General features: G+C 40.4%; 2 protein-coding genes and 1 long non-coding RNA gene across 25 annotated transcripts in view; 1 reads left to right on the forward strand and 2 right to left on the reverse strand.

Annotated features, from left to right (window-relative positions):
- The window catches only part of LOC126913480 (uncharacterized), a 33,215-nt gene extending 33,099 nt beyond the window's left edge, over positions 1 to 116 (reverse strand). Inside the window, exon 1 of the long non-coding RNA XR_007708859.1 lies at positions 1 to 116. This is a non-coding gene — a long non-coding RNA (uncharacterized LOC126913480).
- Positions 41 to 16,423, forward strand: RUFY1 (RUN and FYVE domain containing 1). 3 transcript variants are annotated; one of them, XM_035560827.2, is made up of 18 exons: positions 41 to 355; positions 3,710 to 3,883; positions 4,200 to 4,317; positions 4,941 to 5,042; positions 5,361 to 5,484; positions 6,581 to 6,639; positions 7,765 to 7,830; positions 8,297 to 8,366; positions 8,854 to 8,955; positions 9,367 to 9,483; positions 9,937 to 10,104; positions 11,368 to 11,465; positions 11,848 to 11,967; positions 12,140 to 12,269; positions 13,089 to 13,183; positions 13,636 to 13,684; positions 13,890 to 13,967; positions 14,620 to 16,423. In XM_035560827.2, the coding sequence occupies exons 1-18, from the start codon at positions 85 to 87 to the stop codon at positions 14,761 to 14,763; spliced, it is 2,085 nt and encodes a 694-aa protein (XP_035416720.1). In that variant the 5' UTR covers positions 41 to 84; the 3' UTR covers positions 14,764 to 16,423. The 3 variants fall into 3 exon arrangements, with proteins under 3 accessions (XP_035416720.1, XP_035416721.1, XP_050569610.1); XM_035560828.2 differs by having other exon boundaries at positions 184 to 306; XM_050713653.1 differs by lacking the exon at positions 41 to 355 and adding an exon at positions 3,300 to 3,424.
- HNRNPH1 (heterogeneous nuclear ribonucleoprotein H1) overlaps positions 16,204 to 23,382 on the reverse strand; it is a 16,896-nt gene continuing 9,717 nt past the window's right edge. For 3 of the 21 annotated variants that reach the window (XM_050713661.1, XM_050713656.1, XM_035560830.2), the window contains 11 exons: positions 23,023 to 23,178; positions 22,687 to 22,830; positions 21,062 to 21,200; positions 19,876 to 20,054; positions 19,586 to 19,657; positions 19,373 to 19,506; positions 19,068 to 19,203; positions 18,833 to 18,916; positions 18,656 to 18,706; positions 17,506 to 17,598; positions 16,204 to 16,988 (listed from right to left, as the gene is read on the reverse strand). In XM_050713661.1, coding sequence (XP_050569618.1) covers positions 16,864 to 16,988; positions 17,506 to 17,598; positions 18,656 to 18,706; positions 18,833 to 18,916; positions 19,068 to 19,203; positions 19,373 to 19,506; positions 19,586 to 19,657; positions 19,876 to 20,054; positions 21,062 to 21,200; positions 22,687 to 22,830; positions 23,023 to 23,178 — 1,313 coding nt within the window. In that variant the 3' untranslated portion in view covers positions 16,204 to 16,863. Of the gene's footprint in view, positions 16,989 to 17,505; positions 17,599 to 18,655; positions 18,707 to 18,832; positions 18,917 to 19,067; positions 19,204 to 19,372; positions 19,513 to 19,585; positions 19,658 to 19,875; positions 20,055 to 21,061; positions 21,201 to 22,686; positions 22,831 to 23,022; positions 23,179 to 23,382 lie in introns of those variants that run through there. The other 18 variants (XM_050713660.1, XM_050713655.1, XM_035560829.2 and 15 more) reach the window with 9 other exon arrangements.

Consider the following 23,382-nt stretch of genomic DNA (forward strand, 5'->3'; position numbering starts at 1 on the left):
CTGGTGCCTGCCCTGCAGCCAGCGGGCAGGGCGTGGGGCTGCTGCCTGGAGTGCGCCTGATCAGGGTCATATGACACAGCGAAGATGGCTGACGGGGAGAAATGCACTGCTGCTGCTGCAGGAAGGCAAGAAGACTTTGAGATCATTGACAAAAACCAGATTCCTAGTGCAACCGAGCTGAAGAACGAGGAAAAAGAGAAAGCGGCAGAAGAAGCGAGGTGGTCCGCTCCGATCTTGTCGCTGGCTAAGAAAGCCTCGGAGAACTTAGCGCTGAGCTATGGCAACGCTCTGAAGTCTGCAGCTTTGGTAGGATTCATATCCAAACCAGTCAGCAATGACAACACAGCAAAAACAAGTATGGTTATGTTTATTTAGTACCCTTGCTTTTATGCTGCGCAAATAAGTTAGCTCCCGTAAGTGGCGTTTCTTAGGGAGTGATGCGTTGTTGTTACTTGGAGTTTGTTGTTAAATATCTGATGCTGCAGTTTTTTATTTAAGGGAAATTATAATGAACAACATAGATGTGGAATTAACAAAATATATTATAACCAGAAGAATCCTAAACTGTTAATATGTTTGGGAAAGTTGACTTTATTTTTTGTGTGGTAGGCTTTTATTAATTCTATATCTCCCTCTCCCTTTAAATTCAGCTCATCAGCCTGCTTGTGCTAGGAAGGATAACAAATTGGCTGGATCACTTGCTATGGGGGCTGGCTCAGGGAAGGAACTATGCTGATACTTCTTGCATAGTTTTAATGTCAGAAAGTGGGCAATTGGACTAAGAAACAGATTTGTTATAAATTAACTATGCTAAAAATAGCTTTACTTAATTACAGCTTGCTTTACTAAACATCTGTATTCATCAGTATTGTAACCCTATGGATTTATGGAACTGATTTCTTAAAATGGAATTAAGAAGGCTTTAGTGGGATCCTTACAGAAATTAGATCTCAGTAATACTTAGAGCATGGAAACAAAACCATTCAGATGTAGGAATGGGATGTGTTAAGTCTTGTATTCCAGGCTCCCAGGCTAGTTCTTGATGGTTTGGGACCAGTGGAACTCAGTTATGCTAACTGGTTCAGGCCTTCTTGTTTTCAGTATTAAGTATTCAAGCTGCATTTCTCTGGGGATGAATCATAACTACATAGTGGAATAAATCACTGTTGATGGACTTTTTTTTTTGATGAAAATACTTCAGTGTTACATAGGCACGTAGTTAGAGTTCAAGATTAATCATGTCCTGAAAAAATATAGATTCCTATCTTTTTGTGCACTAGTCTCACAGCAAACCCAGATGCCAATCTTGAGCACCTGGGATTTAACCTGAGGCAGAATATCTCACTATCTTCAGCTGCATTTGAAATTATGCTCTGAATAGACATAATTCAACACAACACACGGTATTTGGTGAGAAGTTGGGAAAACAATGTTCTCCTTCTTGAAGTGAAGATCCTAAACTTAATGAGACTTTTATCACAACCTTTCAGCCTCCTATCTCTAAAGTAAGGGAATACAATGCTACCTTCCCAAATTGTTCTAAGTATCTTGATAACATGTTGATGACTTACGGAAAATTCCAGAAGAAAAACTTGTTCATAACTTACGTGATTTAGTGTCTGTTCACATTACATCTATTCAGCCCTCCTGTATAAAGAGCTTTCCTATCAACTTTGACCAAGCACTATACGTATTCAATTTAAAGCAGGTATTTTTTAATAATTTGTGGTCTGCCAAACTACTTGTGGAAAACTAGATAAAGAACGCAGCAGGGAACAAGCTGTTAGAGTATTTGTAACCTCTACCTCCTATGTCAGATCTCTTGATCATGTGTAAATACTGCTGCACACTACGCACTCAGCTGGACAGATAGAAAGGGGAAGGTACATCATAAACCCATTTTCTGCCTTTGATGAAATTATCTTGCTTGGCTGGGAAGGCAGGAGCTACAAATCTAAAGAATATGAGTCAAGAAAGACTATGTGTCTTAAAGACCAAAAGATGGAGAACTGTCAGCTTTTCTTCAGGCTTCAGTATTTTCCTACTTCAAGGTGTGCTAAATAGAGTACAGTAAACAAGGCATGGGGCTTCAAAATGATGATTAAAAAATCAGTTGATTAAGTGACTGTCTGATCATGTTTTGAAAAAGATTGCAGCAAATGTCTGGGATCTTTTGCACTTGCGTAACAATTTCTAATATTTGAGGTTTGACTTTCATAATCTGCCTAATACCTGGATACTTTGCATGTACCTACTAGTACGTAGTTTTGCAAAAGGTGTATTTGACTGTGTAAATTTGCAACAGTCAAAACAATTGTTCAAATTATTATTTAAACTTAATACAAATCTTTAAGAAGACACTGTTTAACTGAAATTCGTGTTCATAAAGAACATTTCATACATATTATTAATTTTTTAAGTCTTGTGAATAATACATGTGTATCTCTTGAGCAACTCTTACAAGCTAAACACTCCTGATAAGTTCAAGTTCAGGAAACACCCAAAATAACTTGATGAGTGGCTACTGAATACTTAAACAAAGCCACCGATTTCCTATCTCTAGTCAGGTTTTCTTTCTGTTTTTAATGTATAACTTGACAATGCTGAAATCAAAATTCAAAATACTACAGCCCTTAAAATCCTCAGTCTCATCTCAGACGTTACAAGCAATTTTGAGGCATCCACTACATTGACTGAAGATATTGAGAGAGGTAGGCTACTGGGAAGACAAGAGCTCCTGTGCTCCGTTATTACTGAAATCAATTTGATTAGGATAACTGTTTTCACTCTTTTCATAAGGAAAATTTTTGCTCAATCTTAATTCTAGATTACCATCCTGTTCAGAAGAAAGTAATGATGAAAATTAGTACCTGGATAGACTTCTGCATGCTGTTAGTAATAGTTTTATCAATCTTGCATGTGATTAACATGGGGGGGTCTACCTGTTGCACTTGGTCTTCTGTAACTGCTGTTTCTGCGGGGAGTATGGCCCCATTTGATGCACGGCTGACACCAGGAATCTCCTAACGCACCGTCCCTGTCTCAAAAGATCACTTAGGTGTAGTAGTGGCAGCATCTGTCAGCACCTGTGTGAAGATAAAGTGGCAGCTGGCAGCCTGCCTGCCTTTTTTTGCTTGTTTTGTTTCTTACCCCTGATTCAGGAGGAGCACATCTCTCTCCCCTTAGCACGAGGGGAGCCTCAGAGCAGGGCACTGAGGCCCCTGAAGTCTGCGGGAGTTGGCGGCGCAGCTCCCTGAGGAGCCCAGGCCGCCAGGCGGGGGAGCCAGCACCGTGGTGCAGCCCCAGCTCGCTAAAATGGCGGCGGCCTCGCGAGCACCGCGAGAGGCGCGGGGCGGGAGGCGGGGTTGCCGTGGTAACGCAGGAGCCATGGGGCCTGGCGTCGGGGGCAGCCCCTGCCCCGCAGGTAGGGCTGGGGGCGGCAGGGCCGGGGATGGTGGGGGCTCCCCCGGTGCTGGGGCTCCCCAGGCCGCTGTGGTTCTCCCGCCGTCTTCGGTTCTGGAGTTCCGCGGTCGTGCGGTGAGGGGGGGGCTCCCCAGCGACTCCGGAGCCGCTCACCTCAGCAAGATGGAGGCCGAGATGGGGAGACAGTGCTCCCCGCAGCGCCGGGAGGGGGCAGGAGGAGCGTGTTACTGAAAGAAATAAAAATAGGAAACGCTTTTCTTTTTTCACCCCTGTCCCCGCCGCCCAGGTGTGCGATACCACGCCATGGAGGAGCGCACCAACCTGATGAACATGATGAAGCTCAGTATCAAAACCCTCATCCAGTCGGCCCTCAGCCTGGGCCGCACGCTGGACTCGGACTTCCCTCCCTTGCAGCAGTTCTTCGTGGTGCTGGAGCACTGCCTCAAGCACGGCCTGAAAGGTGGGCACCCACTCCCCTGTGGTCTGGCTGCCACGCTGAGGAGAGGCAGATAACTGGGTCTGTGTCGTGTCTCCGGTGTGACTTCTTGTGCCATTAACATCAGGTGCATACGGTGAACCGTGCTAGGCAGCCTTCCCAATTATAACTGTGTTTTTACCCTCTGGTATATGCCATGCCTCCTAAACCGTCAAAGTATTTTTGATGCCCCATTAGGAGCTGGTAAGGTGAAGTAAAATGTGGACTAAGATTTCTGATTCTGGGTTGGAGCTGGAAGCCTGTCGGTTCTCATCACAAACTTCTCTGTATACTCCCTTAGTGAAGAAGACCTTTATTGGACAGAACAAGTCGTTCTTTGGTCCTTTGGAGCTTGTGGAAAAACTTTGTCCTGAAGCATCAGATATAGCGACTAGTGTTAAAAATCTGCCAGAGTTGAAGTAAGTTGATTGTTGGGGATTATGTGTTTCACTTACACTGCTGGGTAAAAGAATCCTTTGGATAGTCTCTTGCATTCAGTAATGAGATCTTTTTCCCAAAGAGAAAAATAGGGTCTGTAGGAGGCTTTGACTTCTCCAGGAGATAAGAAATATCTCAAAATATTCAGTGCTTCTGATTTAAGCAATGCTGTCCAATTAAAAACAGTATTTGGAAACTTCTGTGAGCTTGCTAAAAATAGCTGTAGTCTTCAGCTTTTTTTTTCCTTGTTTCCATCGCTTTTATGGCTGTGTCTAACATTGTGCATGTTTGTATTTCATTTAGATAATTTGGGATAATGAAGGGACTAGTGTTATGTTAAGAATGCATGAACAGCTGGGTTGTAATGCTAGTTGAAAATATGTAAAATCTGCATAAACTGGAAAGATCTACAATGTACTTTTCCTTCATGGAAGCAATGGGATGTACTCAAATGCTTCTCTGTTCTGGAGACGTTTTATTTCCCCTGGGATTTCTTTTTTTTAGTAAATAACTACCTTTGTCTTTCTTCATAGAGAGGATTTTGAATTGCACAGATGTGCTTAAACTTTTTATTTTTACCAAAACATGCAGTGTTTTATTTTAGGACTGCTGTGGGAAGAGGACGGGCTTGGCTTTACCTGGCACTCATGCAAAAGAAGTTGGCAGATTATCTCAAAGTGCTCTTGGACCACAAGCATCTATTAAGGTAACAGTACAGACACACGTACGTTGTATTCACTGAATGTACTTGGATTGCTGTGGTAGGAGGTCATTAATTGACCAGCTGAACTTTAAGCTTCTTCTTGCAACCTGCAGAGGAACAAGTTGTTCGTTGTTTTTGCAGTGCACCTACAGTCGCAAGTTTTTTCTGTGAACATTCAGCATCTTCTGCCTTGCACAGTAAATTAGTAAGGGACTGATTAGCTGAGCTTTATAAGGACTACATTACTATTTAAATTATTTCAGTGATAGAAGTACCATTAAAATTACGATGTGCAGTGATGCCTTATAATATTTCTTCTAGTGAATTTTACGAGCCTGATGCGTTGATGATGGAGGAAGAAGGAGCAGTCATTGTGGGTCTGTTAGTTGGACTGAATGTTATTGATGCAAACCTTTGCTTGAAAGGAGAAGACTTGGATTCCCAGGTGAAGATTAAGTTTAAATACGATCAGTTCTTTAAAGACTTCAGTAGAATTAAGCACATCCATAAATGTTCTACTGAGATGGGTCCAGAATTTCTAAATCTGTTCTGCAGCCAGGGTTTGTCATTTGAAGTGGACATATGAATGCCTTATGAGAAATCAAACATTAGATGAGCTGAGATAATTACATGAGATACATTGTCAAGATCAGTCTGCTAAGAGCTATGGGAGGTTTCATTTTGGGTGTGTTGGGGTTTTCTTTCGGTTTGGGGGTGTTGGGGGGGTGATATCCCATATGTCTGCTGCTTTAATGAAACAGACCAGGAGTTTAAGGAATGTTTTGAGATATTTGTGGCCCAAGCAAATGAATGGCATTTTTGTTTAATGTAATGTTACGTTGACCTCTGCATAACTTATTGTATCGTGTAATTCAATACTATGTCCTGTTTCAGCCAGTCTGTTTTGTTTTTAAATTACCCAAATTTTGACAAAATGGGTCAGTAGCATTGCAGAAGTCTAACCTTCTTTCTGTGCTAGAAGTTAAAAATGTATGTGGCTGTAATTTAATTCTTATTAACCTTTTTCTTCTTTAAGAGAGACTGTTGCAGAAGTTGTTGAAATTACATTGCCTGTTCTAGAAAATATGAACATGGCTAGCTATTAATCTCTTTAACAAAATCAGAGAATTATTTAAATGTCAGGTCCCTGTAAGAAGATACTGTGTTTGCTTGTAGAAGGCCTGATTTAAGATGTTTTGTTTTCACTTGGTGGGTGAAGACAGGAATGTCCTGTGTAGAGGCTCATCACATTTCTCACACTGACAAGTACATAAGTATCCATCACTTCCAGTAGCAGTTTATAGAAATGCTGTCAAAACTAATAACTCCTGGGAAACCGAGCACACTGAATATAGTCATTTTGATGTTTTTATGACAAACACTGACATGCAAGTTTGTTTCAGTTGTGAAGAATGTAGATTTTATCTGTCTTCCTAAACCTAAACTTTAGATTTTTACTCTTTTCCAAATATAAAGTAATGTCTGCTGCTACTCAAGAATTGCCCTGTGAAAGCCTGTTAATTATTAAGTATGTTTTTCAGGTTGGAGTGATTGATTTTTCCTTGTACCTGAAGGAAACGCAGGACAGTGATAGCAAACAGTACGTATTGTTAAGTTTTTCGAAGAACAAAGCTGTCAGATCTGTGGGAACGTGTCAGTGCTGGAGATCTCAAACTCTTTTTAACCATTCAAAAGAGAATCCTACATAGATTTGTTATCTAAATAAAAGCGTTGTAAAGGTTGAGTCCATGGCAATTTTAACAATACATGTGGGGAGTGTTCCAAGCCAGGACCAAATCAAGAACACACAATTTTAGGTAGTGTATTTCTTGATCTTTAGGAGATGTGATCTGCCTGGGCACCTTTTGTTAAGTGCTTTGTTTTTCTGCACTATTGCAGAAATGCTCTCAATTCAGTAGCTATTTCTGTGGGAGAGATCAGATACAGAGGAAAGAAAGACTTTTTACTGAAGTGTTAGGTGAGGAATAGGCTGCAACTGTTAGTATTGCTGTATCTATAAGACGTGTAGTAGATAGAGACTTCATATAGTTTGTTTACTTCCTGTACTTTAGAGCACTTTACTGTTTAGCTGTTGATGAGAAACAGCAATACAGGTATGAGATATGAATACATAAAATACAGGGAATATGTCCATGAGATGAGTGGTATCTGCAACCATTTTAGCTCTTCTTAAATGAAAGACTTGCCTTCTCATCCGTACTGTCCTTTGAAAGTTGTTACACTTCACATTGTACAAATGAGTGCTTAATTAGTTCACTTTTTTAATATTAAAAGCGTACTCCAGTTCTCTTCATTCTTCGTATGTTTGAAGGCGAAACAGAAATTGTCTTTAAATAAAACAATGTGCAAAAGTACGTACTTTCTAGAGCATCCAGATACTTTCACCCACCCCCAAGTTTAGGAAATATATTTTTTTTTTCCCAGGCTTAACATGTAATATAAAATAAGTCTGTTAGAGAGGACATGTGATACAGCTTTCTAATGCTGTCCTTTTGCCTCTGAAATCATAATGGTATTCCAGTACTTTGCTTATCTTTGGGACAAAAAGTCTTCTTACTGCTTCCCAGTCTAGCTCAAACACAAGTACTTTTAGAAGAAAAAGAGAAAAGGTTTGCAAGTCTATACTGAAAATCCTAGTACAAATTAACACTTTCAAATAAGGAGAATTATCTTCTCAATTAATAAATTCTCACTTTACAATTAGAGATGGAGGGATTACTGCTGTCCTTGACCAGAAGCATTATGTAGAAGAACTTAACCGGCATCTAAGGTAGGATTTTCATCTATTCTAATGTATAAACACTCAGTTTTGCATTAGGACATTAAATGTCTTTGCCGTCAGTCATGTAGATTCTTGTCTGATAATGAAACGCCTTTTCTGATTCCTTGCCAAAGACTTGCTTTCATTTTGTAATCTTACTCTTCTGGAGGCAAACATGACACAAAAACAAGTCTGTGTAAAAATAGTTGACCGTTTTGAGGCTTTCTAATGGTAAAAAGGAGATTTTGGAGATGAATTTGTGATAGAAGCATCTCGAAATTTGCTCTTTAGATGGAGATGTGTTCTGCTTACAAGAGACAACTGTCTTTCCTCTGTTCTGTTTTTTGTTTTTTTTTTTTTCCCCAGCTCACCGAAGTATTTTGCTGTTAGCAAATACAAGTATGGTTGTGGATAAGAATAAGTGTTGAACATTGACGCTTCATGTATTGTTTTTATGCATTTTTCCTTACTGCAGTTGCACAGTTGCCGATCTTCAGAACAAAATAGACTGTTTAGAGAAGACTAATTCAAAGCTGCAGGAAGAGGTTTGTGTCTGGCTGTTAAATATTTCTTAGCTCTCTTCTGTTAGAGGTAAAACACCTGAAGAATTCACCATAGGCTTAAACTGTTTCAACTGATACTAGTGTAGTACGGAGGATTGATAGGGCTAGCGAGAGTTGGGACACGTGGCCAGCTCTGCGGAAAGGTCTTGTGTTATGTTAGTAATTAAAATGCTTTTGGATACTTACTTGTTGGACTGGTTTCCTTAATCAAGGTGTTTTTCTTGCAGGGATTTCTCCACCCCAAAATAATCATATCACTAATGAAAACGATTTGTCCCTCTTCTCCCTGCTCACACACTTGTATATTATTTGTCATGTGAGAAATAGAAGTCCAAAAAAAAAAAATCCCCAGTTTCTGGGAAGAATGAAAAGCTCAAGAGGGAAAGTGAGAACTAATTAACTTTAGAATTCATCCTGATGTTGCATGCTTGTACATTGAAAAAAAAATATACATATGTTCTTCTCATAGCTGGCAGCAGCAACTGACCGAATTGGATCTCTTCAGGAAGAGCAGCAGCAGTTAAAACAACAAAACGAATTAATTCGTGAACGGAGTGAAAAAAGTGTAGAGGTAGGACAATGATTTAAAGGTGGGGATCCTTAAAATAAGCAAGCTCTCTTGTTCAACTGGAGTTAGTGCTCTTGAAGGAGCTTTGAACTGGAATGCTAAGTACCACTGTTTAGCACACTACTGTAAATCGCTGTTTATTATAATATGCACATATATTGGATTTTGCTGTTCTCTGCTACAGACTTAAATATGTGTTTGCAGAAGGGAGACAGCAATAGAAATGTTAGAATGGTTTCTTGCTATTTTTACTCTTTGAAATTTCTGTTTATTAATGTTGGCTAGATTTTAATCATAAAGTGGTAGGATTTTGCTTGAAGTAGCACGTTCATTCTTGTGTGAAACTGTTTCTGAGGTACACTTAAATTATATAGCTTTGTAGCCTTATGTGGCTTTTGCTGATGTTTCTTACAGGTAACAAAAGAGGATACAAAAGTAGAATTGGATACTTACAGGCAGTCACGGCAGGGTCTTGATGAAATGTACAGTGATGTCTGGAAGCAGTTGAAAGAAGAAAAAAAGATCAGGCTGGTAAGGAAACTTCCTTATAGAAAGGAAAATGAAAGATCCAGGACTGTGTACATTAAAGTAGCATTACAAATATAAGATATATGCTGTGCGCTTCTTGAAACTATTCAGAATTCATAATGGGTTTATAAGCAAGATGCTGGACATAGATCACTTACAGTGTCTGTAAAGAACTGGAAATCTGGGCTTTTGGAATGCTGAGAGTAAAAGGTCTTCCCCTGTTTAAAAATTTACTGGGATTAGTACAGAAGAGGCTAAGATAAAAACAAAAAGAAATGTAACTGTGTTTATGGAGGAAAATACGGTATATGGACAAGGGTCACTTCCACAGTGAACTGCCAGTTAGTGACTGGTAAAGAGACTGACAAGGCTTGCTGTGTAGGTTTATATGGATTTTGGAAATGCTTATCTGTGGCACATGGCTACGTAATAGTAACTAGGAAATCTGTTTGTAAGGAACTAGAGAAAGAGTTGGAGCTACAGATTGGAATGAAAACAGAAATGGAAATTGCCATGAAACTTCTGGAAAAAGATACTCATGAAAAACAAGACACCCTGGTTGCGCTTCGTCAGCAGTTAGAAGAAGTGAAAGCTATTAACTTGCAGATGTTTCACAAATCTCAGGTACGTACGTAGTGGTGAGTAGAAAGCAGCTGGAGTGGTGGCCTTCTCATGCTGATCGTTCACAAGGTGTGCGTATGCACTTACGTGCATCTGAAGTAATAGATGCAGCGACTTTCTCAGGAATATCTATTTTAGAACTGGGGAAGGAATTGTTTATTTTTTTATTATGTTTCATTGTTATGAGATTAGCTATGTTTGGAAAGAAAGGGACTTTCCTTGAGAATGCTGTGTAGTGTGCTATAGGATCATCCAGGAAATGCTGAAAGAGTTAGGAAAAGGAGGAGAGCTCTCACAGGGAAGAAGGTGGTTTTAAGGGTCTTTGTTTTAGCCACTGAAGTCTTTAAAAAATGTAGTCACTTAATACAGCCAAGAACTGTTTTGCTTCTTCTTCCCATCTGTGTTGTCTTGCTTTTCACTTAACAGTTTACCATAGAAACCAACAACAAGCTTCTCTAAACCAATAGAAAATTGTTATTTTTGTCTAATTTCTGGAGTCTGTATCCAAATGGTCAACTGAGTGCTGTAGCTAGTGAAAAGGCGATGCTGGATTTGAGAAGGGAGGAGCTCTGTGGTCAGGACTGGTCATACACTTGTAGACATTTCTACAAGGAAATAATGGAGTGGTAGTATTTGCACAAAATAGGCAGAGTTTGTGTCCATTAATGAAACAGGGGTTTAACTACACTTCCCCTCCCATCTCTGGTGCCGGAAGTCCAAAGGTGATTTCTCTCCATTTTTATGGACTGTTTCCTGATGTTTATTCAGGCTTTTTCCAGGCCTTTGCCTCCTTCACAGATGCACATAAACTTGCAGAGCAATGGCCAGTGAAACCCCAGTGCTGAAGTATGCCTTTGCTTTGAAAAGCAGAATTTACTTGATGTGAAAAATGCTTTTCTTTGCTTCCTAGTTCCCCACCCTTTAAGTGCAGCTGTTTCATTCAAATTGTAATAGTAACATAATCGATATACTTATCCTTACGATATAATGTGACAATTTTCTTCTTCAGACTCCTTAAAAGATTTCTGGCTTGTAGCTGATCTCATGAGTCAGAGTTTAGTACACTAAAGTGTTTTTCTGAACAAAGCAAGTCGAGGAGTGTCTGCTCTGTCATTATCAGCATTTTGTTTGTACGTTCCATTTAGACATAGGCACGGTTTGTAACAAGATAAACAGTCTTTATCTAGCGACTGACTTTCATTAAGCCCTGACACTGTGCTTTACAAACTGTCTTACCTGCAGTATCTATTCACTTTATTCCTGCAGAATGCAGAGTGTTCATTACAACAGAAAACAGAAGCAATATCTTCCTTTGAAGAAAAAACAAATGAGATGATGTCTTCTATGAAACAAATGGAAGAAAGGTACTTACAAGCTCAACACCACTCATGTCAGTAGAAAGGTTCCTTTATAGAATGACCTTGTATTTCTCCATATAACACTATCAGTTATGTCTCCTATAGATATGTGGGTATGCATGCTAGCGTGATGTTCTTTTTTTTTTCTCCCCATTATCACTCTGTACTTGTCTGTTCCCTTTTCCCAGGCAAACACGCACATAGTCGACTCATTTGAAAATCATAGCTCTTTTCATAGCAGACTGTTTAAAAATGTGTTGACATTAGATAAGGAACAGCTATGACTCTTGATTTTGTGTTTTGCAGAAACAGTTTTTTTCAAAAACTCAGTTGTCCTCCGCAAGTATCTTCAGGTTTAGCTTTCTGTAAAATGTTCCTTACTTTGTAGATTGCAGCATGCAGAAAAGGCAAGGCAAGCTGCAGAAGAAAGATGCAACAAGATGAAGCAAGAGCTTGCTGGCAGGCTTGACACTTGTCGGCAACAGATGTCCCAGCTGGACAGCAAATGGTATTTCATCAGTGTTTTTTTGTTGGTTGTTTGTTTTTGTTTGTTTACTTTTTTTTTTTTTTGTTTTTGTTGTTTTTTTCCCCTTCTACCATTTCTTTAAGAAGTGCTATCCTTAAATACCATAGGATATTTTCTGCTGTAGGGTTTCTCAGAACCAATTATTTTTAAATAGCTCAACGCTGGAGAAGGAGTTAAAATCTGAAAAGGAACAGAGACAAACTTTGCAAAGAGAACTACACCAAGAGAAGGATGCTACCTCTCTGCTTAAAACAGAATTGGAACAAATGGAGGGACTGAAAAAGGTATGCATAGTGCAAACATGCCCAGTTCAGAATTAAAGCTTTTTTGAAATGAAATTGAAATGAATGCAATGCTTGCATCTGTAGCAGATTAGTTGTTTCTGTACCATGTTCATCGTCTGAGTGGTTTCGAAAGCTTGGCTGATGTAATACAAGTCTGCACATGAAATGCCAAGAGAAGGAACTTGGAGCAGTACAGGACTCAGGCAATTAAAACAGCTTAGCTAGAGATGGCTGAGGAGGTTGCTATCTGAGCTGCCTTAGCTACGAGTGCCTGAGCCACTTAGCAGTCAGCCAGATGAAGAAGGGGACAAACACCTCAGCAGCTGCCCCATGGTGGGATAGCCCTGCTCGTGGGAAATGGCAGGTTCAGAGCTTTCAGTGACTCTGTAAGAATAAGAACACGTTTTCAAGCATTCAAACCAAATGAGTGAGATGTTTTGTTTTTAACATGACGGTTCTTATGAACCTAAAAAGAACTTACTCCTGTGTATCTAGCAGTTTAGAGACTGAAGGCACAATTGCACATCAATATCTGTCTATATGCTTGTGTGTGGCATAGGACTGCTGCAGTCTAGCTTTGTTCAAGGATGGTTAAAGCCTGAAAATTTTCCTCTCTCACTGGTAAACATGATTAAATGAATTCATTGTATGCTGTACAAGAATCCATTGGTAGTTCACTCATGTAATGCTAAAAATAAAGCCTTAGAATTAGGTAGCTTTGTAAAGGAACTTATGCTTGTGAAATGCTTGGGTATTTGGGTAGACTATGTTATGGATCAGACTTGGCACATGAACTTGATTTTATGCTTAATTTTACAGGAACTGAGAAAACTGCAAGATGAGAAGCAGCAGTTAGAGAAAGTCTGTGAAGAACAGGAGCAAGCTCTTCAAGAAATGGGACTTCATCTCAGCCAGTAAGTTCTAGGAGTCAGACTACAGGAGGTGATGTGACTTGGGGGATAGTGTATCAAACTAATACAAATAATTCTAAAACACATCCAGTTATATGAGAATTTTAGGAGGAAATTACTATACCCAGGGAAGCTAAACAGCCACGAAGTAAAAGTGAGGGAAGATCCTTGCATGAGTAAGCTAGCTGAGATGAGAAACTACAGTAAATGGGAAACTACGGTTCTTAGCGTAGAACTCTGCTTTTTCCATATTGCTTCTGAATACACTGAAAATGGGGGTTTTACCCCAAGGTGACAGTGTTTCCTGGTGATACCAAGTGGTTCAGAGCTGTAACAGTGAGCTGACTGAAAAAGAGTTTAGATTCAGTGGTTGGACAGTGGAATGGCAGGTAAAATTCAACAAAGCAAAATGGAAAGTCATGGAGAGGGAGTAATTTTTTATTTTTTTTTCTCAGATCTAAGCTGAAGATGGAAGATATTAAAGAAGTAAATAAAGCACTAAAGGTACTCTATCACATGGATATTTTCACTAAACATGCATTTCACTTAAAACCTCAAATTTCACCACAGTTAACTCCTAATTTATTTTATCCTATGTTAAAAAGATGGCTTTTGAAAAATACCAACAATTGGTTGGCAAACTGCTTCTGAACTTTATTTTTATAAATTTATTTTTATCTGTACTGATGGCTTTGTTCCAATTTCATAGGGTCATACCTGGCTGAAGGATGATGAAGCAACACACTGCAAGCAATGCGAAAAGGAGTTCTCTATCTCAAGAAGAAAGGTAGTGTTGCTCAGGGGGTTTCTTCTCCTTTTCTCTCAGAAAACAGATGATGCGTGCTGTTGCCTAGTTTGCTAAAGAAAACTGACGCTGCTTCAGTGCCACATCTTGTTTTCAGGAATTCTAGTTACCATACCAACAGGAAGTCTTTGAAAAGACAGCTTAAACAGCTGTGTGTTCTGCTTGGGCCCTTTCCTTGGTAGGGAGTTGGTGTGAGCTGTGTCCCCTATGGTGTGGTTCCCCATACAGTTCTCTGAACCGCACGTGAGGCGGACAGGAGCACTCTGACAGGCCGTGCTCAGCGCCTTTCAGGCGCAGGGAACCTCCTGCTCCTGCAGGGGGAACCTGGCCGCCTGAGCGGGGCATTTCCTCTGTGTAGAGCAGGGCTTGTGCCCCCTGCCCTCTGGGACGTTTGGTCCAGGGTGTGCCAGAGCAGCCAGGGAGCACCAGCGCGGCCCCGCAGTACCTAAGGGAAGCTGCGCTGGGTACAGACCTTGCTGCTCGATGCTGAGCTCTCTGTGCAGGAGGAAACTGCTGTGAGGGGTGGGCTGGGAACTGGAGGATGTTAGTGGACTCTGAAGGCTTTTCTGAGGTTTATGTCCTCAGTATGCTTATTATTTAGGCAGTTGTTCTTACTTTAGCTCTTTGTTTGTAGCATCACTGCAGAAACTGCGGGGACATCTTCTGCAACACTTGTTCCAGCAATGAACTTGCACTGCCATCATATCCTAAACCTGTCCGTGTCTGTGATACTTGTCACACCTTACTACTTCAGCGGTGCTCATCTAATTCCTCCTAAGGCTTTGGTGACCTCCAAGGGACCACTTTAGCATTGGAAAAGTAGCCATTATTTTTTTAATTGTGAATTCCAGGCACCTTCTGTGCAGCACTGTCTGCTCTCTAGTATTTTCCACTGTTGGATAGGTCAGTGTAAAAGAATGTAGGGATTAATTATGCAAGCTAATCTTTCTCTAACTGGAATTACTGAGAAAAATTATCATGTAATATCCATTAAAGTTCTATTTGAAATTAAAATGCACACTTACTTTCCAATTTTTATAGACAAGGTATTTGTACTAAAATTTATATATGGCATTTCTACGGTTATACCTAATCCCTCTAAAAGCTGTTTTTTCTGCACATTAACTTCACTTCCTCTGTGTTCAGTGTAGGTGTTCCTGTTTGTTATACTGGCTACTGTACAGTTTTGTATTTGTGCTGAGGAATGTCCGTTTATGAATTACCTATGGAAAGAGCTTTATCCGTGTAAATGAATGTGCCTTCAGTATACTTCCTAGTCAAAAACTGCAACTTAACACTTGTTCTGAAATGGCTGTGAGCACAGTATGGTAGCTGCACAATAAAGCCTTTTGCAAAAACTGAAAATAACTGAAGTTCTAATTTTTAAAAGCTGAGTCAGTCATGGCTCCTGGAGGAGAGTGGTCTTGTGCTGTGGTCAAAGGCTTTAAAATACGGAGACTGAACCACCTCTAGAATAACCATCAGCTCCAGCATGCTTAAATGAAGTATTCCCTTGGGACAGGCTGCATAGAGCCAACACTGAGGAAGTAACTGCTGTTCTTCCAAGAGAGGAAGAAGTGAGCCCAGCATGTTGTGAACATATACCTGGGGCTGCTGTTTAGATTGTGTGCCTTCAGGAGCAAGTATGGTGCTGCCCTCTCTCACAATTCCATTAGTTACAGGTATCTGGAAATAGCTACCATGTCAGGGGAAGCTCCAGTGCTCACAGCTAGTAGTAGTCTTACACTGCTTATAAACCACATCTTTAAGCACAGTGTTTAACAAATTGAATTTATTGAAACATGGCTGCACTAAGCTTTAACGTCCATTGATCCAGCACCTTGGCTCTAAAGAACAGCATCACCTCCCAGCCACCTCCCAGCCCCCCTTTGCAGCTTTAAAATCACATCTCAAGCAGGTAAGGTTGCATAAGCTTGGTCATGTCACAGCCTTGTGGCATCCTGAACCCCCTTGGTGGCAGTTCAGCACCCACAGCAGTAGGTGGCAGTTTTCTTTCCTAACCCCACTTTTGGCTGAGAAACAATTGTCACTTTAATATCCCACAAGGCCAGCTTTCACATGGTAATTCTGGTTAGAAATAGTCACAATACTTCACAGCAGATGGATGTTAAGAGTACTGTGATCACTGACACCACAGAAGCAGTCACACTTCTGTATCTATCTATACCACAGAAGTTGAAGTTCAAGAAGAAATGAGTTCCAGTTTTTAAAAGGAAGATTTATTTAACAAGTTTCACTTAGCGCAATACACCTAAAAAGGAAATCACAATACAATGAAAGATTAAATCAAGGCCTCAGAATTTTATACGAACACCAAGACCAAAATCCTAAAGTAGCCGTATTGCGTCTCAACACGTTTCCCCCATTAACTTAAAAAAAAGCTTTAACGTGCCTTACAGGATATTAAAAGAAATAAACTAGAACTAACATGCCAAATGTTCACTTTGAATTTCAGACACAGCTCCTATATTGTTTCTTTACAAAAAAGCATGTTTTTTCAACATGTATTCAAAACAGTGTTGGATGTAATATGGTATAAGAGCAACATTTAACATAATTCAAACAGCTTTAACCTAAATACGCTTACTGCTTAAATACACTCCTACAACAAAACTAACTTGAGAAACGCTCAAAATTGTTTAACAGTTATAGTCTTTGCTCAACTTGGTTATTACATCCTAGATGAATGTTCATTTCTGTATGTTCAAAAAATACTGAACCTGAAAGGTTTTAAAATAACAATCCTGATTTCACTTACAGTAAAGCATAAATCACAAGCTTGTATTGCAAAACTGTTAAACTTAGTTTTTTGTTTTTTTGTTTTTTAAAAAAGATTTGACCAAAAGTCAGCAATTGGTTACATTCCCCAGCCACCACTCATGTTGGACATGTTCGACATTCCACCCATGCCGTTCACTCCCATGGACGCACGGTTCCCGCTGCTGTAGTAACTGCTGTTCATGGCGCCCTGACTTCCCGGGTCTAGGGTACAAAAAAGAGGAGCAGATCAGCAGCCCATTCACACATACAAGATCATCCCTCTTCTCGCTGGGCCTCCTTGGAAATACTTTCTACTTTGCCCAATACTGTAAATCATCAGATTACATCTCCATATCCCAAGTCAGATGCAGTGTTTGTTCTATTATCCACCTGTTTCTGGAGATTACTCGTCCTCCCCCGCCCATGCACTCCTCGGCCCACCCCTTCATTATGGTGCATTTATACCAGGTTAGTCTCCAGCCTCCATACTGGAAATTACGTGATCCAATGGCAGTCTGGAGATTGGTATTTCCTACCCATCTCTGATTAATTTAGCAAGCTTCCCCCTCTCTCCCCGCCCCGCAACAAATTCCTGCTTTGACTTTATTTCCCTCTACTTCTCAGTCTCGGGTCTCGTGCCACCCCATTTGTACAGTTACCCTTCAACACCAAGACCTTATGACATGCTAAGCCACAGCAGACTTGGCCCACCTAAAAAACACCGAATAAGTGCTCTTACCGTATCCACTCATGCTGCTTTGGCCACCATATCCGCCTCCGTAACCCCCACTCAACTGCTGGTTAGCTGGGCCACCATAACTGGATTGGCTTCCTTTTAAGTTAAGGATACAAACGTTAAGTACCTGCCTCTAAGAAAGTCTTCCCACTATTGACAATTCCACCCTTTAACTGCTCTGTTCTGGAGATGCTCACTCTCTAGCCTACTTAATTTTCTTCCAAAGGTAGCAAAGCTCAGAGCTTTGAACACGTTTTTAGAAGCTTTCCTAAATCAAACAACAGGAACTTGCAAGAACCACAGCAAGAGCTTGGGGTTCTCAAGCACAGCAGGAGGATTTACTTTTGCCCTTCCTATTGCCTGACTATAGATAACAGGACTGATCTGCCGTATAATACACCCCCCAAGAGACTGAGCATACCCAGCTTCACAGGAGACCACCTGCCCATGGCAGCACCCACCCCTTTAGGGGACAGGCCCCAGGCAGAGGCCTCCTGTTCCACACTGCTTATCCAGCACATCCGCGCTGTGCTGCGGCAGGCAGGAGGCCTCCCTCCACTTTAGCTTACTAACCACAGCTCTTCACCTATTACTTTACTCCCACAGAACCTTTCTGTAGTTAAAAACATCAGCATTACTTTAATCATTTTGTAATCAAAATACCACAATAGCAGCAGGATGTCCACACGCATACTGTACCTCCCGCCTCCCCTCCCACCCTCAAAGAAACCCCAAAACACCAACCACCACCTTTAAGGTCTAAGAAACCAGGAAGTAAGGTATCAGGAAGGGTATCTGCTTTAAAGACAAGCCACTTCAGACTTGTGCTGCCAATGCACATTTTAGACTCTGAACAGTTCTGGAGTTCACTAGAGCAATGCACTTCCCCCGAATTTGAGAAAGGTTTTCCTGCACCAAGACCAAGCTTGAATGACAGATCACACAACAGATACACCTTCCGTCACCTAACTGTATTCGTGTCTCAAAATAAAAAACAAACAGGGGGAGGGAAGATGGGATATAAATAGGACAGGTATTTCCCATTACACCGCGCTCCCAGGAGCCACTCATCCCATCACACACACTCACATTCAGCACCACAGTTTATTCAACCTATTAATAGTTCAAATGTATTCCCAAAAGGTTTATATACCTGGCAATGTGCTAGTGTTCCAATCTTGAACTACCCCTTCCGATTCCTTGACTGTGTGATTAAGACAGAATGTTGAATTTCAGTTTTTATGCCAGGCATAGAATAAGCAGGAGCTGTACAAAATTAGCCAGCTTCGTTAAACATGAAGTGCTTTTTAAGAAGTGCAGTTAGACATACCCATTGCTCCCATCATTTGACTGCCATAGGCACCACCACTTCCTCCTGCTGTAGAATTCAAGAAGAGTTCTACGTATCTGTGTTCTGGAAGAAAAAATAGTTTGCATGAGAGCATTTCACGCCAAACTCACTGCAAGGCTGCAACAGAACGCCTGGCATTCCACCTGCAGCAGGCACAGCGCACTGCAGTCCTGCAGCTTCCCCAGAGCCACGCACTCCCAACAGCCATACTTACGCATATTTGCTTTGTCTTTGGACATAGCGGCCACCGCGTCCTCATGAGTAGCGAATTCAACGTCTGCCTCTCCAGTCACTCTGCCATCTGGTCCAATTTCAATGTGTACTCTTACAGGGTTCAGAGGTGAGAAGAACTACATACAAAATACGCAGAGATTAAAACGCACCAATATAGCGCGATTCGGCTCTACAGCAAGTTGTTCTCTCAAAAGGAACACTTGCTAACAGCAGCACAGGTAACGCTTCCAGCAATGATCACAGCATTTTAAGCTAAGTTAAGAGAACGGCAGATCTGGAACTCACGTTGTAGATGTCGTTCTCCGTCGCTCTGTAAGGCAGACCTCTCATGTGGACACAGTGGCCAGTCGTGCTCTGGAAGGTGGACGTCCCGTCGCCGTATCTGTGGTCCGACATTCCTGCAGAGAAGAGAGTCCATTCTAGGTCTTTCAGATGTATTTAAGTTTCTGTTCTATATGTATTGAAAGTTAGTTACTATTCCTATTAGAGATCCCTTACCTCTTCCAAATCTATCAGAACCAAAACCATAGCCATCGTTATACCCATTGTAGTCATCGTAACCTCCATAACCTATGAACAGATCGGACAACACGTTTATTTTAACTGCAGAAAGATCCGCACGTACATATAAACACACGGCACAACACAGATGAGAAAGTTCCATTTCTTACGGGAGAAATAAAGCCAAGCACATCTACCAACCAGCGGTTACAGAGCACGGAAGACAATCACTCCAAGTGGTGCTGCTTCTCAGCTGAGCAGCTCCCTCTTGGGCTTCATATACTTACCTCCTCCATAAGCTCCACGCCTCATTCTTTCCAAGCCACTTCCTCTACCAAGACTGTTATATCCCCGTGTCAGACCAGGTCTGTCGTAAGGACCTGGTCTCTGCATCGCCATCAGCTTGCGTGGAGGGTCATAGTGAGTGCGCACTTCTGCTCGGCTACTCTTGAAGATCTCAATGTACCTAAAATTTGTTTCCACAGGAAGTAGTCAGTCGTAAATTCCTTCCACAACAGACCTCACAATTTCACATTTTTACAAGTCATTTAGTCATAGCCTTGAAACTGGCAGTAGATTTTAAGCCAGATTTCTTTACATTATGTAGGCAATGACATACTACTAAAACCACTACTTTACTTTCGAATTAGTGTATTTTCAAGAAATTACGATTACTGAAGGGTTTACATGCTCCTCATACATCACAGTATCCCAACCTTAAGGGTGGGGGAGCAAGACTGATTCCCCACCCCCCTCCCCAAATTTAAGGTGTTAGTCAAAAAATGTAGGAGGGACCAACGTCCACTCAACTCAGCACTGTTTTGCTCATGTGGCAATATAAACAGAGGGTTAAAAACCCAGCCTCCACCAAGATTTTAACCCATCAGGATGCTACAAAAAGCTCTGCATGTGCTAATGAACCCAGCCTATGCTTCAGTGATTCAGCGTAGGCAAGAAGTGCATGCTTCAACGAAAAATAGTCACAAGTAAAATAGAATAAAAACCCTTTGTGACAATTTCTTGAAAGCTATGCTTATTACATTGAAGATTAATAAATACAGTAAGAAAATTTGTTACATTTCAACTTATAAAACAAGTTTAGAAATTATCACATTTTCTTATGGTAATAAGAGTACTGTGCATGTCTTTAGAGCTAAAGGCATAATTGGTGCTATTTGAGAAGTTAAAGCCATAGTCTCTCAACTTTGTTGCTTTCAAGCTATCAGTTTTGCACTCCTCCAGTATTACCGTGTTTTCAAAGCATGGTTAAGCTTAGCCCAGTTTTATCCTTGGTTTTGGACCAATTTAGACAGTCTGTGCCGTATGTACAGTAGTAACACCTTGAACTTGTGACCACGTTTGAGACCAATATCCAAATAGAAATAGCATTTTTAACACTTTCAGAAGAGAGAATATGGATTTAATTGTTTACCATAAGAAAAGTGACATATCCAACCAACCATCCATCCCCACCTGTGCCCTATTCTTTCCTTGTGTTTCTTTAGAGCCTTTTCAGCTATTTCCTGTGAAGCAAACTGCACGAAGGCCTCCCCCGTACTCCTCCCCTGGAAGTCCACCGGCAATGTTATCCCATTTGGCACGATTTCCAACCCTTCAACCCAAGGACAAATAACCCCAGTAGGGGGCAATATTAACATCACAAGCCCAGTCATGAGTTTTTCTTATAGCTTTAAATACACCAGAATTTTAATATTTGTAAGAGAATGGTATGCTGATTCTAGAACACTAGAAGAAAAAGCATGTCAACAAAAAATCCATGATTGCATACCATTCAGATTATGTTCTTAACCCACCCTGCAGAGCACAGCCAAGTTCTGAGTGTCAAGTACAACTCCTCAGATAGGGCATCTAATGCAGGGTGCATTAAGAAGTTCACAACTATTTAAAACCTCTTCAATTCTGTGAAAGTATTTAAGATGAACTTTTAAATGTAACAGATTCAAACACAGCAAGTTAAACAACTTCACAGTTAACAAGTATTTTTTACTAGAAGTCAGGTTAAATAGTCTTATGCAAATATTAAGTTCCAGTATTATTTTTATCCTTAAATAAAAATAATGAATTTCAAAAAGTATTAGCGCTTATGAACAGAAGAGGTACATTTTGTATATTAAGCACAGTAACAGCATTTAAAAGTTTATACCACTTAGCCATATAAAAAACAACTTAAAACGCACACGCTTTGGAATTGCTCTTGTTCACATTATTACTGATTCAGAATACACAAAAAACAACTTCTGAATTTGTAAAGCTAACAATATTTCTAAAAATTTAAGAAAAACAATAAGCTCAATCATATCTAAAAGGCTTGTTAAGGCAAAACATTCTAGCCAGTTTTAACAGTTAGATAGTTACTACTTCAAAAATACTGACACGTTCAATCCTAGGTAACTGAACAGATTTTATCCTTAGCATTTATAATAGCATTCCAACTGCTAAAAATAAACATACAACAGCTGCAAGAAAGTGAGAATTAAGGGTCAACACAAGACATTATCTCTTCATCCATAAAGACTTTAAGCTATACTATATCAAGGGCTTTTTTCCCCTGGGAAGTGGGGAGGGGGGAAAATCCATACTTGGGTAGAGTTGAGCAAGATGTTTTTTCCCCCTCGGGTATTACTCCCTACTAAATGTTTAAGAAATCATGGGCACGATATACTGTCTTCCTCATCCTGCTCATTACACTGGGCCCAGCACTAATGGCATTCTATATCCTTCACGTAAGATGAAAATAGCAGCGTGAACTAGCTAAGACTGGGTAGAAAGATCCTCCTACTTGGTCACTTAGTAGAAAAAAAAGTTTTCTGCTTACTTACATTTATCCTTATTTGCAACAGTATGCCGCACTAAGTATAAATTAGGACAGCTTCTGGAGACTTCCTCGGTTATTTAGTAAGAGAATACTTAATAAATTCATCTCTTGAGCCCATATAACTAATGGAGAAATACTTATTTACTTTTATTACACATCATTGTACTGTTAACACACTACCGGGCGGTGTGGTTTTGGGGGGTTTGTTTGTTTTTAAAGTATAGACCAATAGCGCTACAGCTAGTACTTTTACCCCACATACCTGAAAAAAACTGTACAATTTCTTCTTTACTACAGCCAAATGGGAGTCCTCTAAGACGTACAAAACCATCATTAGCCGTATCAGGGCTGTTGGGACCAGTATGCTTCAGAACCCAATCCATTTCAACGTTGTTTGACTTGAAAACTGTAAAAGGCACTTAGAATTAATGCATTCTGGAACGCTCAACGGTTTTAAAAGTCATTTGCCTTGAAACTAGTCAATTTATGATACGCAAGTCCATTTGTCCTTTCACATGCATTTTAAAGACAAAACAACAGTTAACAAAAAACCCATCAAGTACAAATACATCTAGTCAGTTACTAGACCAAATCAAACCTTCAACATATCTGTGTCCCATTGTTTCTCTGTCCTTTTTCAGTGCCAATTTCACATCCTCTTCTGATTCAAGCTCAGCAAATGCTTCTCCACTTGGTCTGCCCTCCCTTGTGTAGATGAAACGGATACCTAAAGCCCCATTTAGAATTTTGCAGTCTAAAAAAAACAAACAGGAATTGATTTAATTTTTAGAGGAACATGATGGCTTTAAAAGTTTCAGGTAACCTAAAAGGAAAAAAATTACTTAACTTCTACAAAACAAAGATAGCGTACTTGTTACAAGTTTATTGGTCCTTGTCTGGAAAATAAGGGCCTGGCTAAAATGAACTTATCCTTCTCTTCAAGTCTATTATTATGAAA

This window comes from Cygnus atratus, chromosome 14 (genome assembly GCF_013377495.2).
Source record: "Cygnus atratus isolate AKBS03 ecotype Queensland, Australia chromosome 14, CAtr_DNAZoo_HiC_assembly, whole genome shotgun sequence".
Classification (NCBI taxonomy): Eukaryota; Metazoa; Chordata; class Aves; order Anseriformes; family Anatidae; genus Cygnus; species Cygnus atratus.

Excerpts from the sequence above, each read along its gene's own strand:
- RUFY1 (XM_035560827.2), top strand. The coding sequence starts at position 85 with ATGGCTGACGGGGAGAAATGCACTGCTGCTGCTGCAGGAAGGCAAGAA. Across the intron at positions 3,884-4,199 it reads CCTCAAGCACGGCCTGAAAG|TGAAGAAGACCTTTATTGGA; the intron begins GTGGGCACCCAC and ends ATACTCCCTTAG. Across the intron at positions 5,043-5,360 it reads GACCACAAGCATCTATTAAG|TGAATTTTACGAGCCTGATG; the intron begins GTAACAGTACAG and ends TATTTCTTCTAG.